General features: G+C 40.0%; 1 protein-coding gene and 1 non-coding gene across 2 annotated transcripts in view; both read left to right on the forward strand.

Annotated features, from left to right (window-relative positions):
* The window catches only part of LOC144057122 (G-protein coupled receptor 22-like), a 29,932-nt gene extending 14,863 nt beyond the window's left edge, over positions 1-15,069 (forward strand). The window contains exon 2 of the mRNA XM_077574400.1: positions 10,646-15,069. Within this exon, the coding sequence (XP_077430526.1) occupies positions 10,736-12,421 (1,686 nt within the window). The 5' untranslated portion in view covers positions 10,646-10,735 and the 3' untranslated portion in view covers positions 12,422-15,069. The remainder of the gene's footprint in view (positions 1-10,645) is intronic.
* A 3,416-nt stretch (positions 15,070-18,485) lies between these two features.
* trnaf-gaa (transfer RNA phenylalanine (anticodon GAA)) lies at positions 18,486-18,558 on the forward strand. The gene has a single exon. It is a non-coding gene; the product is annotated as a tRNA-Phe (tRNA).
* Positions 18,559-18,880: the final 322 nt, after the last annotated feature.

Genomic DNA, 18,880 nt, shown 5'->3' on the forward strand with positions numbered 1-18,880 from the left:
TGGTGCTGCTTAAATTTCTAACACTCAGGGCACAAAAAATCGGCCCTGGCATTTTGACTTAAGCATGCCAGCCCAGCCCAACTCTTGCCTAACATATAGTTCTGCCACTGATGTTTATTGATGATGTTACAGTTTGCTATCTATACTTGAAATGGTTAACTGGACTGGTCGCTCTCAATTGTGGGCCAGTTTCGTGGGGTAAAATGTAGGAAAATAATGATTAAAAAGCACTGCGTCGGCCCCAAAAGATGCCGGCCCACCGGGCATTTGCCCTATATGCCAGATGGCCAGTCCAGCCCTGCTAACATGTACTAAAGGGGGTCCTCAATTTCCGACAGTCCTGATGTACATACAATGTTTCGTGGTTACACACAGTGAACAATGAACTAGTTTACAGTGGTGTAAGAATATGGCAACTTTTTATTATAATTGATTTGACTTCTGCCGCCATGGGAACAGAACCAAAGGGCCACCTGTATATTATACTGTATCTAATACAGTGCATTGATTCAGTTGTAGCATTAATGTGTCTAACTTGTCCCACAATCCATTTTTGTTGTTGTTTTTCTTGTAATGACCTTCATGTGTGCAGCATGGCACTTTCTGCTCCTGCCAACTCTCCATCCACGGGCACGATGCCATCAGTCCCGGGTTTGCCATGCAAACAGCAGAGTGGGTCTTCCTGGCATATGGGAATATTTTTGCATTGAATTATGGAGAAATTATGATTGAGCCAACATCCTTGCCAATGGTCATTGACCCAATCACTTTTTTAATCACTCTCTACCCAGCTACAAGTGACCACACAAAGATTTGAAATTTGTTTTTGCGCTTTGCTTCATTGCCTATGTTTATTTATTAAATAATATATTTATTTTTATTATTATAATTTTATTTAATTGTTTTATTTTTTTATATATATAATTTATTATTATTATTATTATTATTATTATTATTATTATTTTATTTTATTGCCTTTATCCAGAGATCAGACAATTTTTTTTACCAGGCATTAAAAAGACACATTTCCATAATATGTCCCCATGAAACATAGATGAACCCATATTTATTTCCGTGGTCACATCAAAAGATTGCGCAATCACTTGTTGCCAGGCAGTATTCATACGGCTCAATAATCTTCACACTGGATTTTGGTTCGAATTTTGGACCATACTTCTGTTTAAATACGGCATTAAATTCTAAGTCTTTTGTTTAAAGATTTTAAGTTTATTTGTACGTTGTAAGAAATCGAGCGGGAAGAAAATCAATGTGATGTGTTGGATCTGGTGTAGTGTTGAAGGTGGAATCGCCATTGCATTGTAGCAGTGGCAATCACCGCGTTGGGGGTCTGCCAGGGATGCTGCTGCCCACCTGCTGGCTGTGTGCGCCGCGGGAAGAATTGCGTGAGATAATGAAGGCCTTGATCGATTGTCTCACTGCGGACATCGGGAATCCCTAAGACAGCCGTGAGTCAGCGTGCTGCATGCACTATCATCCTGTTGGCTTCCTTTTCTTCCTTTGTTCGCTCGCTTTCCAATCTTGCCTAAATGTCAACTTCTGGTGTCGCACAGAATCAAAGCTTTCTGATCGCCTCCCCGTTTGTGGTGACATTTCACAGTTTGACAATGAAAAATCCATAATAGAAGGAACAGATGACAAGTTTCTCGAGCCTCAGTAAACCGTATTACGCAGCGACAATGCCTTTCATCTTTGTGAGTGTGGAGTCGCTTGGCACGCTGACGATGTGACAATTATCCCCATCACTGGGCGAAACCACAATTTCATCTTGAATACTGAGTACTTTTTCGAGAGTTGAACATGCACTTCAGTAGTAAAAAATTGAAGGAAAATAGGAGGCCTTTATGTGCAAATGACATATTCAAATTAGGTTGTCTAAATTAAAGCGTTAACTCTGAAGATTGATTTAAATGTATTAAAGCGTTAAAAAATTCAGTTAACTCGGATGAATAAACATGGACTCTAGGTCGTTTTACTTTCTGATTTACTTGCTTGAGAACTAACTCTAAAATAATTTGCGCACTTTGCATTGCCAAATTCAAATAGCATATTAGTTTTACGCCATCTTAGAGCAAAATTCCCATCTTACCTCCGCGGGGCCTCGCAAACCAATGCTGCTGGAGTGTAATACTCGTGAGCAGAACTAAATCTGTAAGCGAGACGTTCTGAGAATTGTTTGAGTCCATTTTGATCATTTGTTTAACAGTTGTATTTTACAGGAGAAGTGTTCTATTCAAAGCTCTCTAAGAATGCTATTAGAACAGTCTTTGATTCTAAATATACTTTCTATTTGATGATTTTGTATTAACTCCAAGATTTTTACTCGAGTAAATATCAGTTTTGAAGAAAAAAGTAGAAGCAAAAGTAGAGGAAAAATGTGATTAATCACAATTAATCGCGATTGGAAAACTGCAATTAATTAATTAATTAATTAAAACAACTAATCATTTCCCATTTATGTAAATTCAAGCATTATTATTTGTAATACAATGTTTACTTACCATATTTCCAGTTAATTTAATTGTTTTAAAATGTGAAAATGCTTCTAATTAAATTTTTTTTTTTTTTTTACTGAAAATCTTGTTAAAATTACAGTTAAAAACTGTACTTTAATTATGGAGAAAAAATCAGTGTTTTTACTGGAAAGTAACATTCTGTTATTTGTTTTTTTTAAAGATTTTTTATTTACAGTGTATGGAAAACTGTGCAATTAATTAATTAATTAATTAAAACAGCTAATAATATCTATTCTCTCTAAATGGAAGCATTATTATTTGTAATACAATGTTTACTTACCATATTTCTAGTTAATTTAATAATTATAATAATTAAACATTTAAAAACCCTGAAAATAAGGCAAAATATTGTCAAAATTACAGTTTTAAAAAAACCTGTGTTTTTACGAGAATGTAATTTCCTGTTATTTCACAGTATTTTTTCTGGCGATGCAGGATGCACGGACGCAAGGTTGTGGGTGCAAAGAAGGGGAGTTCTTGCAATTTATCTACCAATGACCTCAGCGAATCTATTCTGTTTTCTCAATGTCAAGACCGGCGTGCGCTCTGACAAATGAGGGATGCCACTCCAATTGGCAAGGGAAAGGCTACATTCCATCCCACAACAGTGCACAAAGGGAAAAATGTGCAAAGTCTACAAAAATAACAAAAGAACACTCTAAAAACTGTTAGGTCAAAAGTAACCCAATTATGGATCAAAAATGGACTGATCCACTTTATGGTTCGATTTGATAATTTGACTTTCTGGGTTGTTTTATACAAAATGACACATTTCTTGACTCAAAGTTGGGTCAAATAGACCCAAGAAGAGGTTTGGTCCATATTTGACCCATAATTGAGTTATTTTTACCCAACTGTTTTTAGAGTGAAAGAAAACTCCACCCCTGTGCTCAGCAAAAATTGCGCTAGGAACAAAAATAGGGCAAAAATAGGGAGTTAAGAATGTCATCGTACCTTAAATGACTTCACAACTTTTGAGTCCTGGAGCCTCCAGTCCACAGAGGAAGTCCTGAGCCGAGATCTGAACCCTGACTCTCACAACTGTGAGGCAGACATGCTCACCAGTTGTGCATCATGCTGCCCCAACGACAAAAAAGAAATTCTGATTAAAGCGTGGTGTTCTGTACACAAAAATAATTAATTCTGTGATTTAAAAAAAGAAGAAGAAAAAAAAACGGTGCTGTTGATTGCAGGCTCTTATTATGTAAAAGAAAGAAAAGGCAAAGACAAGTTCCTCTCAGAAACAGGATGCAAACACTGATGCAAAGTCAACACAACAGAGCAAAGTTGTTAATGTGTTGATATCAACCACTCGTTGATTGCTTTTGATGAATCTGTTTTAATTCTGACCTTTCATCACGCTCCTGATTGAATAATTAGTTCCTCAGCAGGCATCGGCAGAGCTTGCTGAGGACCTTTTAATTTCAGTCTAAACAGAAACATCTAACATGCAGGCTCGGGTCCCCCCGGACCAAGACCGAAGAGCACTTTGAAGAATTGCACGTGTGCACATCCTCTCTTCATCGGACCGAACGTTCAGTGCATTCATTAATGTACAATTTAGCAGGATGCAATCCACCTAGAAGAAGCGCCTCAAATGAAAAAAGGCCTTTTCAGATTTGTGTGTGCCCTGTGATTGCCTCAATGTTCCATATCTGATATCTTGTAGGTTTTCTTTCTTTAGACAGTAAAATCGTTTAGACTGAATCCAAAGTGCGTCTACTGGTTGCAGCAGTGCAGTCCATTTTTATTTTTGCTTCACAACACAAATGATTGATCAATTCCCATCCTCTGTGCCAAGAAGAAAAAATGCTACATTTTGTTTTTGTTGTACAGAAGCAATTATGTCTCTGGCAAGAAACAAGTCCCAGTCACACACACACACACAAAACACTATGCATGTGATTGGATGGTGGAGGTTTGCACGAGGACAGCATGAAGTAGGCCTTGACAGACAGTAACAAGCTGACACCAATCAGGATCTTGTCAGTAGGAAGCTACATATATTATTCAACGTCGACACACTCAGTCGGGAAATTGGTTGTAACAACGTGACCGAACAGATAGCTTTCTGTGCTTTTTGAAGAATTTAAAATCAACGTTAGTGACTCTCATTTCTCATTCGATACTGTGGTCGCGTACAGTATAGTCTCAATACCAGTGATTCTCAATGTGTAACACCACTAGTGGTAAGAGGGCGCCCTCTAGTGGTATGTGAAAGAATCTCAGAATTAAATATTTATTTAATTAAATCTTACAGTGGTTTAATTTAAACATATTTTAGTCCAGTCCATTATTTTACAACCATTTTTTTTAACCTGTCTTTGGTTGGGTTCAGCTTCCATTCAGTGAAAGCATCAATGTGAGTGATTGGTTGTTCGTCTCTATATGTTGCCTGCGACTGACTGACTGGCGACCCCTTCAGGGTGAAATCTGCCTTTTGTCCAAAGTCAGCTGTCGGTGACCATGAGCAGGATAAGCGTTATGAAAATAGATGGATGGATGCTTTTGTGCAGTAATTTTCCTATTCACTATTTAACCACAGTGGTAATGTTCACACTGTATTATCTAGTTTTTTTTAATAAAAGCTCTGTCCTGTTTTTCAGCAACAGTTAGGTCTACTATGCTACTGCATTTTAATGTTGATCATTATGGCGGTACTTAAAGAGGTAAGTATTTTTTTAGGTAATACTTGGTGTAAAAAAGACCACAATTTCTGTTCACTTCTGCCATCCAGGCCTCACTTTCCTCTGGGCATGTCAAAAGTGGCCTTAATGAGAAAGCATACTTTTTGCTTAGCGGGACGTAGATCTGACTGTCATCTGCATGGCAGTGGAAGGAAATATCATGTTTTCATAAGGGGCAGCGAATATAATGACAACAGCAGGGGCCCCAACATTGAACCCTGTGGAACACCATACTACAGTGGGGTAGGGCAGGACTCAACAAGGAACAAGGAAGCAAACACAAAAAGTTCTGTTTGCCAAACAAGATCTAAACTACTCTAGAGTGCTACCACTTTTGCCCACCTGGTGCTGCAAACGAGCCTACAGAATGCTGTGATCCACCTTATCAAACTCTGTAGTCAGATCCAACAAAACAAGACACACATTCATGGTCATCAGCCAGGAAGATGTAATTAAAAACTGCCTGGAAAACGTCCATCACGTTATGTTCATCCATAAAAGATTTCAATTGAGTGTGCACTATGTTGACCTCTTGAAATTTCATTCTAAAATAAATGTTGATCATAGTAAATGATGCAGAAAGGACTTCTCTGTAAGGAAACTGTATTTTCCTGTCTGCAGGCTAGATCCACATCTACTTACAGTAAGGGCTTTGACATTTCGCCCTCAAAGCACGAGTTAACACAGACGTTTTTTTTTTGTCTGTGTCCCTTTGAGTCTCTTCGCAGCTCATCACACACTATCCAGTGTCCATTATCGCAAAATTGGCGTTGTCATTGTTGCACTTAGTCAGAGAATGGCATCAATTACACTTGTTGAAAGCTTTTTTGTATGCTCATTTCAGCAGTTCTCTATCAACCCCTAACCGCATCTAATGAGAATCTGATGACGGCCTGATGCTCGATACAACCATGCGTAACCTTCTTCAGAACATGGTGTCACTTTTATCTTTATCATTCATTAATTTTAATTTTAATTTTAATTTTAATTTTAATTTTAATTTTAATTTTAATTTTAATTTTAATTTTTTTTTTTTTGTAGGTTTGTGCAGAATGCACACAAAGGTTTTCTATTTGCTTTTTATGGTGATTAAATTGACAGAGCAGTAAACACTGTTTTAAAGTTAGACATTCTTAAGTTGGAATCATTGACGTGTTGTAGTGATTCACTATCCAGGCTGTTGCAGGTAGCTTGGATTCAGTTCCCACTGCGTGACGATGTGAATGTGCGTGTCGATGGTCGTCTGTGTCTACTGGGTGAATGTCACTCTTAATTCTCATGGTGGACGAGTGTTTTTCCTGACAGCTGCTCTAAATCTACATTATCTACCGTATTTGTGTCATCCTTGTAATTGACAAGTGGTTAGTCCAAGGTATAAGACAGTTTCTCATGACCATGAAACAATACATTACATTCTGTTTTTTCTCTTACTGCAAATAATTGGAACATCCTCATTTAAAAGTCTAAAAAGGCACCATGGTGGAAGTGTGGATAAAATGTCTGCCTCACAGTTCTTAGGTGCTTGGTTCAAATTACTACTCTGACCATGTGTTGCCCACACACATTCCAAAAGCGTGCATGCTAGAGTAATTAAAGAGTAAATTGCTCATATGTGTGTTTGACTTTAAAATAGTGGATGTTTGTCCAAACATTTGTGCTCTGCAATTGGTTGGAAACAGACCCTAATGAGGTTACACGCTCTAAAAAACGATGTCATATGAAAAAGCTCCAATTATTTGATGGTTAAAGTTATAAGGAATTACTCTTGTATAGTGAGCAAAAACGCATTACAGGTTGAGAGAAATAAGGTTGATGCCCAGATTATAAATACATGCAAACCATTTCTCTTCTTAGACCAAAGACCCCAGAATGTGTCTACACAGTGATGCTCACCAAGCCATCAAAACCATCCAGGCGGAGAAAAAAAAACAATTTGCCTTCTTCTGCTTTCACCACAAACAAAATTGTGACCTGTGTCACACTAAATTAACAACACTCACAAGTGTTCATAGGCAACCCTTCAAATAAGATCACAGGTACCTGTGAAGGGACGATAGGGAGTTGTGTTTGCTCTTGCCGAAGCTCGTCAGATCGATAACGCTTTAAATCAATGTTCCAGCAACACCGCAAACCCCGTGGAACCCATTAGTGGATTAAGATGGACCACTGTTCCACTCGGAGTTCCCGCTTCTGCAGGTTCCACCCTCTTGACAAATAGGAGGGAAAGGTGTGAAATAAAACAAAGCGAAAAGGGCGCACAAGAGGGTGAGAACAGCAATTGTGCCAAAGAAAAGGTCAACAGAGGAGCAAAGCTCAACAATGCACCCGCAACTCTTCATTTACAGAGCAGAGCAGCATCAGGTGTGGCCAAAAGGCTCCGCTTAGCCCAAACCAACAATTTATGCTAAGTGCTACACAAATGTAGTTGACCATAACACAATACTGTATTTTCAATTTGTAGCATTAAAGTCACAGTGTGTAATCTTTAGCGCCATCTAGTTGCAAACATTCAATTTAAAAACCCACTATTGTAAAAACTAATGTATGTTTTATCACATCAGTTGTCACTGAGTCCCGTGACTTTTACTAGATTTTTAAAAAAAATAAATAACTAGCTTCTCCCGCTAGCCGCTCGTTAGCCACTTCAGCCTATGGCACCGACTAACCGCCCCGCTAGCCGCACTTTTTAGCTGCTCTGGCTAAATCCAGTTCGCTCTGTCTTTCGTCTTTGCTTGCCAGGCTTCGAACCGGCTGCCAAATCACCACCGTTCGCCGAGATAATCGTATGCACGCGCAAAATAAGAATTGGTGGCAGTTTTTTGGAGTGGAGTCTCTCTGAGCCACCATAATGTGTGTGTGCTTCTAAATGCATGCATTTCGGCTGCATTCTATGCTATAGTGACATTTAGTGGTCACTTATTATACACACTGTACCTTTAAAATGGTGGGGCTTAAAATTCAGATTTGTTTCCCTCTCAAGCCCTTAATCCTTTTAGTAATGCATATAGAAGTATGTATCTAGCATGCAAGTAATTTAACCCCAAATATAGTTTTATGCTAAAATACTAGTATTGAAGTTATTAAATAAAAACAAAATAATATAAATAAAATGTAAAATATAAAAAAATACATGAAAAATAAATCATAAAATTATATTATTGTTATTCATGTTTTTCCAAAATAGAGATTCCAGATTTTTTTTTTATAATAATAAAAAATTAAAATAAAAAATGATATTTATAAATAGAGTTTTACTCCCCAAAAAACTGTTAATCACATTATTCTTAATAGTAACATTATAGTTATTAAATATATGTATAAAAAGGTTCATTCACTTTGAAATCCATTCATCCCCCGAAGAAAAAAAAATAATAATAATAAAATAAAATAAAAAAATAAAAAAAATTAAATCCATTCATTCCCGTTCAAACGTTTCACGAGTCAGCATTAAAGGATTTCATAATGCTGGATGGTCTCTTCATGACAGGTTAACCACTGCATTGTCTTCAGCCAGAGAATTCAGCCAGCATGAATCTTTATGCAAAACAGTCTGTCTCTTCCCTTAAACCAAAGTGGGAGCAGAGCAAGATGGGATGTGAGGGGCGCGGGAAAATGAAGGAGGGGAGGGGTGTGTGGAAAGCTGGTCTTTTTCTGATAGGTTTGTTTACGTGCCACTTTCTGTGGATCAGTGATCCATTCGTCTTCATTACGTCCCCCCTGTGAGAACTATTAACTGCTGCCACCCTCAGTCGGGTGTCTTCGATGTTGACATTCACCACACGGTCTCGCAGCGATCCTGCTGCCTCTTCTAAGGAAGGTTGAAGCTGACTGTTTGATGCTGCTTGTGGTATTGGAAATTATTTAAAATGATGGTTTTATATTGGCATATCCAGGGTTCGAACCAGTTTTCATTCTCATGACTGGCTGAGTTGTGTGTGGTATCCGACCGAAAGATGCCAGGTAGTAGCGAGTGTTCCTGTAGATCTATATTCTGTGGACCACACACACACACACACACGCTTTCTGACCCATTTGATGTATATTGCATAATCAAGCATCCGCCTACTCAGCCTAAGCAGAATGTTACATTACACTCAGCACACAATTGGAAGTATTTTCGTAAAGAGACGTTCAAACTTGTGTCTAAATCTATTAACTGCTCAATGATCCCATGCTAATGCTCTCAAATCAAGACTCTCTGGAGCAGTGTTTCCCAACCTTTAGTGAGCCGAGACGCACATTTTGCATTAGAAAAATTTCACGGCACATCACCAAACAAAAACCACACATAAATTATTTACACTGAAAAAATGATAATCAATCAAAAAAGTTAATTCTACATTCTGCCATCTACTGGAACAGTAATCCATCTGCTTTTCATTATACGTTGCTGGCATACTGTAGATAAACAAAGATACATTGAAGTTAAGATATAATCATGATTAGACTCATTCAGTGCCATTGACGGCTATCGACGTAAAAAAATCAATTTGAACTCTTTTTCTGCCGTCAACGTTAATTAACGTTAACGGACATCCCAACGAGTCCCGAAATTAATGGTAATTGACGTCAACTATGGTTTTTTTTTGTTTTGTTTTTAAATGGGCAGCACAATGTCTTGGGCGGCTCTGGTTTCATGAATGAGCTGGAAAAAAATGAACAACACCCACTAACTATAGCTAGCAGATGGTAGCATTGTATCTCTTTTCAATTGGATCCTGTGGAGCAAAAGTAATTGAAATGAGATGACAACATGGCGATCTTAGGAAATACGTTTTCAAGGACATTAAGAATGATCATGTCATCTAATTCACAGAGCGTCACTTAATAAAAAATATTTGTGTCAAAGTCACTGTTGTGCAGAAAATGTATTTTTTCGCAAAAAGCTTGTTTTTTCGTTATTTATTCCATTACAGCTTGGTGTCACTCAAATTACCTATTTTCAAATGGTGATTACTAAAGAGCGGAATAAGGTAGAATTATATATATTTTTATTTTTTATTATTACTCATGCAGCTATCCACCATGTTTATGTAGTCATAGCACACAAAATTCTGTTTAACTTGAAAGATGAGTGAAAATGCTCATATCGGCTGGCACGCTACTGTACAGGTCAGTAGTCTTTTTGGATAACGTTTGGCAGTAAAAGTTAACTGGGCTGGCGGTGAATAAGTGAAGTGAAAATTTCCCGAAGCACATCTGATTATTTCTCGTGCTGCCCAGTGATTGGTAGTCACTGCTCTCGATCCCGGGTCCTCAAAAACAGCTTGACTGCGCCGTGTGAGTCCAATCAACCGATACCATCGCTTTCATCTCGCCACATCAGCTCAACATGTCTCCACATGAAAAAGTTTGACTCGAACTGAAAATAGAGCACAATTCAACACCTCTGATCTTTCTCCCGTCTATTTGCTGTGTTCACAGAAGACCACCCTGACCCCCCCATCTTCATCGATGACGATGAATTGGCGTGGTGGCCGCTGTTGCTATGTGTAAAGGAGTACCGCGGCACCAATGGAGACCGAAGGCTATCGTGACCTCCCGGAGACCAGCGATGGTCAGGGGGTAGGCCTCCTGGATGGACGGGGTGGGGGTGGGGTGGAGGAGGACTGGAGCGCCCCGTATCCTCTCGGCTTCCAGGTGTCTTTGACCACAGTGCTGATCCTAGAGCTGGTACTGGGCTTCAGCAGCAACTTGACTGTACTGGTGCTGTACTGTGCCCAGTCCAACCTGGTGGACTCGGTCAGTAACCTGGTCACCGTCAACCTCCACGTTCTGGACATACTGGTGTGTGTGCTGTGCCTGCCGCTGACGGTGGCTGTCATCTTGTTGCCGGCCAATGAAAGCGGCGTGGGGAGCTTGGCTACCTTGTGCTGCTTTCACGAAGCCTGCGTCACGTTCACCAGTGTGGCCACAGCTGTTAACGTCCTGGTAATCAGTTTGGACCGCTACGACATCTCTGTGCGTCCGGCGAGTCGCCTTCTGAACCCTCGCCGCGCCGGGCTGCTCCTGGCGGCGGTGTGGGCTGTCTCTCTGGCCGTCTTCTTTCTGCCTTTCCTGGAGGGTGACTTCTTCTCCGCAAGCGCCGAGGACAGTGAGGATGAGGAGCCGGCGGGCCTGAATGATTTCCAGTCCATTACGGAACCCACAACACTTTTTTCTTCTTTTCCACCTTCTGTTTTACCCTCAACACACCCTTCCTCCCCGCCACACCACCTATCGCCAGTATGGCAGAACAGAACATTGCTCTGCGTTGGCGGGCAAGGCTACTACACGGGAATGGCGATGTACTACCACCTGTTACTACAAGTCCCCTGCTTCTTCATCGCTGTGGTTGTGATGCTGTTCACCTACTCCCGCATCCTGCAGGCGCTCAACATTCGAATAGGTTCCCACATGATGAGGAGTAACCGTACAAAAGACTCGACCTGCAGGATACGCTGCAGGAGGACGAAGAAGAAGGACCTCACCTTGCCAACAGAGGTCGTGTCCGCCAATCAGAACCAGAATCTCTCCCATCCTCCCCTTATTCCGTCTCCCACCCCGACGCCGACGTCCCCGCCGCCACTCTGCTCGATGCCCCAGGCGATATCTGATAGCGGCGCCACGGTCACTACGGTCAGTACGGCCGCCACCACCCCCATCGCCACCACCCCTGCCACCCCTGCTTCTCCGACTCCCGCTTCAGGATCCACGCAGGCCCACGCCACCACCCCAGTACCGGCGTCCTCCATGGGGGTCCAAGCCTCGGTTTCTGCGATCATTGCCTTGAGACGGGCCGTTCGGAGACACAGGGACCGTCGGGAGCGCCAACGTCGTGTCCTTAAAATGTCTCTAATCATTATATCCACCTTCTTGGGCTGCTGGGCTCCATTGTCCGCAGTCAATATTCTGATCCTGTGTATGGGCCCCAGCGACGGTTTGGTGCGGATCCGTCTTTGCTTCTTGGCCATGGCTTACGGAACAACAATCTTCCATCCTCTGCTCTATGCTTTCACAAGGCAGAAGCTGCGCCGGGCCCTGAAAACACGAGTCAAGAAAAGGGTCGTGTCCCTTTTGCAGGTGGACCCGGCCCCCATTGGGGGCACAGTTATTCATAACTCCTGGGTAGAAGGGGGCGGCCAGAGGAAGACTCGCAAGCCCCGAGTGGAGGCCAGCGACGCCACTGATCGATGCCTCACCGAGGCGGTGAGGGAATGAGACTGGTCTTCGGTATGTGCGCACTTGTCAAGTGTGTCTTTGGAATTTGAGGGATTGTATGCCATTGTCTGTTGATGAATGGTGTGTATATCCTTGCATGTGTGTGAGAGTTAGTTTACAAAGGACAGATCCCACGACCTCTGGCAGAAGAGGAATAAAAGAGCCACCTTTCTGCACTCCTAATGTAAGCTAGTGACCACGTTTAACGATCTATGGCAGCATATGAACTCAAATGAACACAACCTGAAAATATCCCACAATAGAGCATAAAGGTTTGATGATCAGTTAAAAACTGCTCTTCCATTTTTACTTCCATTTAAGATTATAGTCGGTCCCAGTCTGAACTAGAGTCAACTTTACACTTGGAAGAGAGCAATATATATATATATATATATAAAATAGGGGTGTTAGAAAAAATCGATTCGGCAATATATCGCAATATTACAGCGCGCTCGAATCGATTCGATATGTGGCCGAATCGATTTTTAAACATCATTTTTTTTATGGGAATATTCAACAAAACGTCTTACTTAGGGTTAGGATTCACACATTAAGCTTGGAAGAATGTTAATGGAATAATATTTTATTTCAGTGCTGTTCAAACATGAAACAGACCGCAACCTGTTTGTTAAATACAGTGGCTCAGTTATAAGCCTGAATTTTCAGATAAATTAATACATTTTCATACAAATCTTACAGTGTACATGTACAAGTTTACTGATTAGTATTTTCAAAATTTGAGTAAAAAAAAAAAAAAAATCGCAATAATCAATTTATAGATTCGTATCGGAATTAATCGGTATTGAATCGAATCGGCACCTATGAATCGTGATACGAATCGAATCGGTACTAGGCAATTCACACCCCTAATATATATAATTATTTTTAAAAAGTCACTCAAGGCTGGAGGAACCTTCAGGTTGGGAGATGGCCAATCAACCCGCTGAGTCATGCCGATCCTATTGTGTGTCAGTACTCAATATATCGCTGGTGTCAGGTGGAATCCTCATATCTCAGACAATTTTTGGACACACTAGCAATGTTATCCAACAGTAGGCATGGCATACCTCAAGTGATAGAGTGGCCATCTTCCATGCTGAAGGTGTTGAGATTGTTCCTGAACCCTTGAGTTGTTTTTTTTTAAAATTATATATAATATTGTCCTCTCTTCTGAATGTAAAGTTTACTCTGATTAGTCTTTTTCAGAGTAAAATTTACTCTTTGAAATTTACAGTGCACATACACTGCACACCGGTCTGCGCTTAGTCATTAAAAAGCACACAAACATCTATAATATCTACCTGCACATGTATTCTCAGTGAGAACAAATGTTGAGGTCTCCCTTCCTCTTCTTTTCATGCCGTAATCGAGTTCATGAAATATGCGTGTGGTGCTGAATGTCCTGTTGTATGTTTACAGAGTAGGGGTGAGACTTGGCACATGTTAGTGCAACATTATGGTCAGTAAATGCAAACATTCAGAAGTTTACATTGTGAAATTGACGGCAAACTGGTCGAAAAAAAAATGTAAAAATAAAAACAAGATATTTATCATTTAATTTGCAGCAGAGCAGAACAGAATTAATTTAAAAGGCATTACTTTTTTTTTCTTTTTTTTCCTAAAATGGATTTGAAAGCCACACTGGAGATATGGCCCAGGGTGAGTGATAGTGATGTGTGTATTGAAATGAGCGACGCATTGACCCCCTAAAATGTGAACAAAAAGAATGTGAAGACACAATTGTTGGTTTTCTATTTACCGTACAGATAACACAGTGAAGCAATGGGGCTTAACAGCAGGGGCGCCGGGGTTTGACTTTAATTATGTGGCTAGCTAATTATGTTGTAACTATGTGTGTATGACAGGCCACTGTAATACCACTGCATCACTTCATCTTTTCAGTGGAAATCAAAGGGCAATATTTTGTGAACAATGTCTGAAATGTCTCTGTAATTACAGCAGGTAAAAACGTATACCTGTAGTATAAAGCAAATCACAAACTGTTCCATTTGAAACTAGATTTGGACCGAACTTTGAAGCGGTTGGGTCTTTGCCATCGACAGCACTGAGTCCTTGACATATTTACACTGTACCTGTGTTTCTCTATTTCCTCAGGGCTCACATTTACAAACGTGCTGGACATGAAATAACAAAACCAGCCCACAATCAGCTATTCTATTGTGTGTGTTACAAAAAGTAAAAGTTTTATGTCACTCCATAGGTAGAGAAAACATCAAACTTTGTACAAACCCCTCGAGGATTGGAAACCACCTCAGGTTTTGGGCTATCTTCTCCATCACACTCTCACCCCTTTTACACTAAAGGTGAAGAATTATTGTGTGTTCATGTACATTTTTCAGGGATGTAAATATTGAAGTGTCAGATTTGGGTTATAGTCAGATTTTTTTTTTCTCCTTCTTTTTGGTCAAAATCATCTGCCGGACAGAAAGAAAGCCATTGTGATGAAGTGAGCTACTGTAAAGAGATACATGTAATCGTATTTGTGTTGAATCTCTATGTGTGTAAACAGTATTGTACATTTATGACCCTGTGTATAGAGACATATTAGTATTGTATAAACATTTATATTACCGTGTTATTGTATAGAACAGAATCTGTATTAAAATGTAATCTATGAGTTGATCCAACTCATCTTTGTATGTGTGTTATATCGAATTGTGAACATTTAATTATTCTATTAATTATAACAGAACCTGTGAGGTTGAACAAAAACAATTCCAGGGCAATGGCTAAACCCTTTTCCATTGTTTAAAAGGAACCCCGACTGTCATGAGAAATTTGCTCTATTTTTGTATTTGGTTGTTACTAACAAAACTATGAAATTCATTTTCCAAAAATCATTTCCAGTTGAATACATTTTGTAGAAACTTTATTTTGACGTACGCTGACATTGGTATTTACGTCACGATGCATTAAGTGCGTAGTGACGTAGACCGGCGGCAGCTAAGCCTCGTAGTGTTCCTAAAGAAACAACATGCTATCGGGAGAGTCACCCTCCCCCACGCCACGTTCTTGTCATTCACCAGACGCATTCAAGAGTTTTGATTGTCGTATTAGGAACGCAACAAAAGGCTTACCTTGCTTTCTTTATAGACGTTTCACATTGCTCGGCAGAGAGCCCGCCGCCATTCTACGTCATTACGCACTGAATGTGTTGCCACGTAAATAACAATGCGTACGTCCAAATACGGTTTCAACAAAATATATTAAACTAGAAATGATTTTTGAAAAATGAATCTCATAGTTATGTTAGTAACAGCCAAATAAATAATGTAGAGCAAACTTGTCATGAAAGTCGGGGTTCCTTTTAAAATAGAAATGAATCCCTTCATTAATCATACGGTAAAATGGTATGTCAACTTTCCTAACTAATATTTTAACATTCTTAACTGCAGCAAAAACAAGATAACCACTGCTAGTAGTGAAACAATAAAACACTTAACTTGAAGACGAATAACACAGCTGTAATGTGCAAGTGACTCACTCGTCAAAATAATATTATTCTTAACTGCCATGAGTGTAAAAAGAAGTTACCCACTTTGAAGTAAAAAGCTATAAAATTGTGTACCATAACTTTTATAACGAAGGATTATCTATTGGTAAAGCTGGTGACTTACTTTATGTGACTTCCGGCGTTTCTTCTTCTCTTAACACCCCTTGTTGGGTCCACTTTTGCGCCCCCCCCCCCCCCATTTTTTTTTTTTTTTAAAGCAAAAGAGGTATTAATATAGTGGTGGAAAAATAGCAATGCATAAATGTCCTTTCAATACTTTGAATTACTGGTCCAAATTTGAAAATGCAAAAATACAATAACGTCAAATAAATGCTTACATGTTTTGTTTTAAAGAAGAGATTTTGTTGCTGTAGTTTCTTGTGAAAACAACAGGGGGACACTAGTTTTCATCCTGGTAGGGGTGAATGCGGCATCCTTTCATATTCCCCTGGACCTTAGCTGTCCCTCCCTGTCAGTGTCTTCTCTTTACTCTCCACATGTATTTGATCCCTAAATTTAGAATTTCTGTCCCAGATACTTGTGGTATTTATGACTGTCATAAACCCTCACTAGTCGCTGAGCTTGTACAGTTCAGATGCGCTTCTTTGTGTGGATTTTTTTTGTTTTCTTCCGCTGTACCAAAGCAATTCTCCCTGTGAGCTTTTGTCTGTTCACTGATTTGCCGGATCATACCATCTACGCCCTTCTTCTCATCCCCAATTTCCGCTCGTGCTTTCTCCTGCTGCTTCTCTGGCGCACCGTTCTGCATCTCTCTCATCTCTTATCCACATTTGGGCCTTTCAAAACAAAGTGGGGAAACAGCTGCAGTGTCTTGGAAGGAAGGAAAGTCACCTTGAGGGATGAAAGAGACACAAAAACATGAGCGTGCGAGAGAGAGAGAGAGAGAGAGAGAGAGAGAGAGAGAGAGAGAGAGAGAGAGAGAGAGAGATTACGAGGGGAGGGGCTGCCGTGCGAGCTGGCATCAGAACATTATATGACTAATAAAGGGACAAGCGCTGCATCACTGCAGATTAGCACGGTTTGCCGTTGCTCTCGCTCCCCTGTACAATAGTCTTACATACCGTGCGTAGCTGCTCACCTTATAACAATGTTGTTTGTATTATATATGAGAATAGGCCACAGTTATTATTAGTCATGCTGCCAGTCCCCCGATTGCCACTGAAATGAATTGTGAAGCAACGGAAAGAAACAGTCCTTCACACTTCCTTTTTCATGGTGAATGCTCAAAATGATCATCAAACTTGGGCCAAGCCTACATTAAATGTTGCAGACAAAAAAAAGCTCAACAATTAAGTAATGCCCTTTTGTCAAGGACACCTGATTATAATCGGGGGCTCATTTTGACAATTCCCTGGTCGAACTTTGTCAACGTAAGCCTCAAAATTAACCCAAAATGGCAGCTTCAAAACAAAATGGCTAACTTTCTGAGACTTTTTACATCCTACTATCGGCATGTCCACCCAATGTAAGTGTCTATGGATACCCATAAATGAAATTTGGCCAAAATGGCAGCTTTTAACCAAAATGGCTGATTTTTTTTTACTGAATTTCAGGCGCATTTTGTGCTTCATGTAATGCTATACATCTAATTTCATGTAGATTTTAATTTTTTTATTACCATTGATTGTCACACTGACCTAAGTGGGGTGAAATTCTTTCTTCGCTGAGGGAGCGGTGAGCAGCAGCAGGAGCCGCGCTCTGGAATCATTTTGGTGATCTAATGCAGATGGATGAAACTTATGTCCAGGGGTGATTTTGTCTTATGCTCCGGAGAGTGCGTATGGGTGGGTTTTTGAAGGCTTGCATTGAGGACCCCCAAAAATACATATATTTTCACAAAGATATCAACGCTTGCAAAAAAAAAAAAAGGATGAGTTTTTGGGCATGTTCAGGTCCCTAGGCGATTCAGGTGAATGATAGACAGCAATTCTAATTTCACTTTCAGGACTCTAAGGGGCTGGTGCACTGGACACAAGGTATAGTTGTATTGACAGAAATACCTCTTTATTAGGTAGAGGTCCTGTACAAGAAATGGATCAAAAATTCAGCTTTTAAAAAGATAACAGCGCTCAGTTTCTATTGACACTGTCAAATAGATTGGCCTATTACTTTCACAATTTCAGGATAGTTTGTGTAGTTTACAGATTGAAGCCGTTTCTACAAATAATAAGATCTTATTTAGCTACAAAAGAGGGTCGACATATTGTAACAGCTCTCCCATGGTGCACTGCAGCCAGCATTTGATGTGATTACATTGAACATTGTGTAAAGCAGTACCTTAGACCGTAATCGCGGAGTGTGCTGTTCTAGCGTCTCCTTGTGGTGAAGCATCAGAACGAATTCACAAGGCCAATAAATTCACAAGGAAACAAACCTGAAGAAGTGGTGGGAAAACGCCAAGATTTTCGACATACCGCCATGGTAATTCTATTATTCCTAATTTATGATACGAAGTTGACGACAATTTAGCTAGGGCCATACTTGGCATGGTAAGTGTACAATTACTGTATATATGGATGAGTGACGTATGCCGAAATAGCTCAGTTGGGAGAGCGTTAGACTGAAGATCTAAAGGTCCCTGGTTCGATCCCGGGTTTCGGCATATGGGAGGAACAAGGTTTTTCTTCTTCTCCTTTCTCTCTTCTTTTTCTCCTTTTACCAGAAAAGTTATCAGCGAGATCTATTGTGAAATTGGAAGGCGTATTCATAAATTTGCGTCATGACGTTTACGACTTTGCATAGGTGTGCTGTACGCACAACGGAAGTACGTATGCATTGCCTTAAAATGATAGCTGGATTATTATGCTATTTTACTTTTATGGTATTAAGTCTCTTCCTTTACTACATATATATATATATATATATATATATATATATGGATGAATGGAAGGATAGATAGATAGATAGATAGATAGATAGATAGA

This window comes from Vanacampus margaritifer, chromosome 8, assembly GCF_051991255.1.
Source record: "Vanacampus margaritifer isolate UIUO_Vmar chromosome 8, RoL_Vmar_1.0, whole genome shotgun sequence".
Classification (NCBI taxonomy): domain Eukaryota; kingdom Metazoa; phylum Chordata; class Actinopteri; order Syngnathiformes; family Syngnathidae; genus Vanacampus; species Vanacampus margaritifer.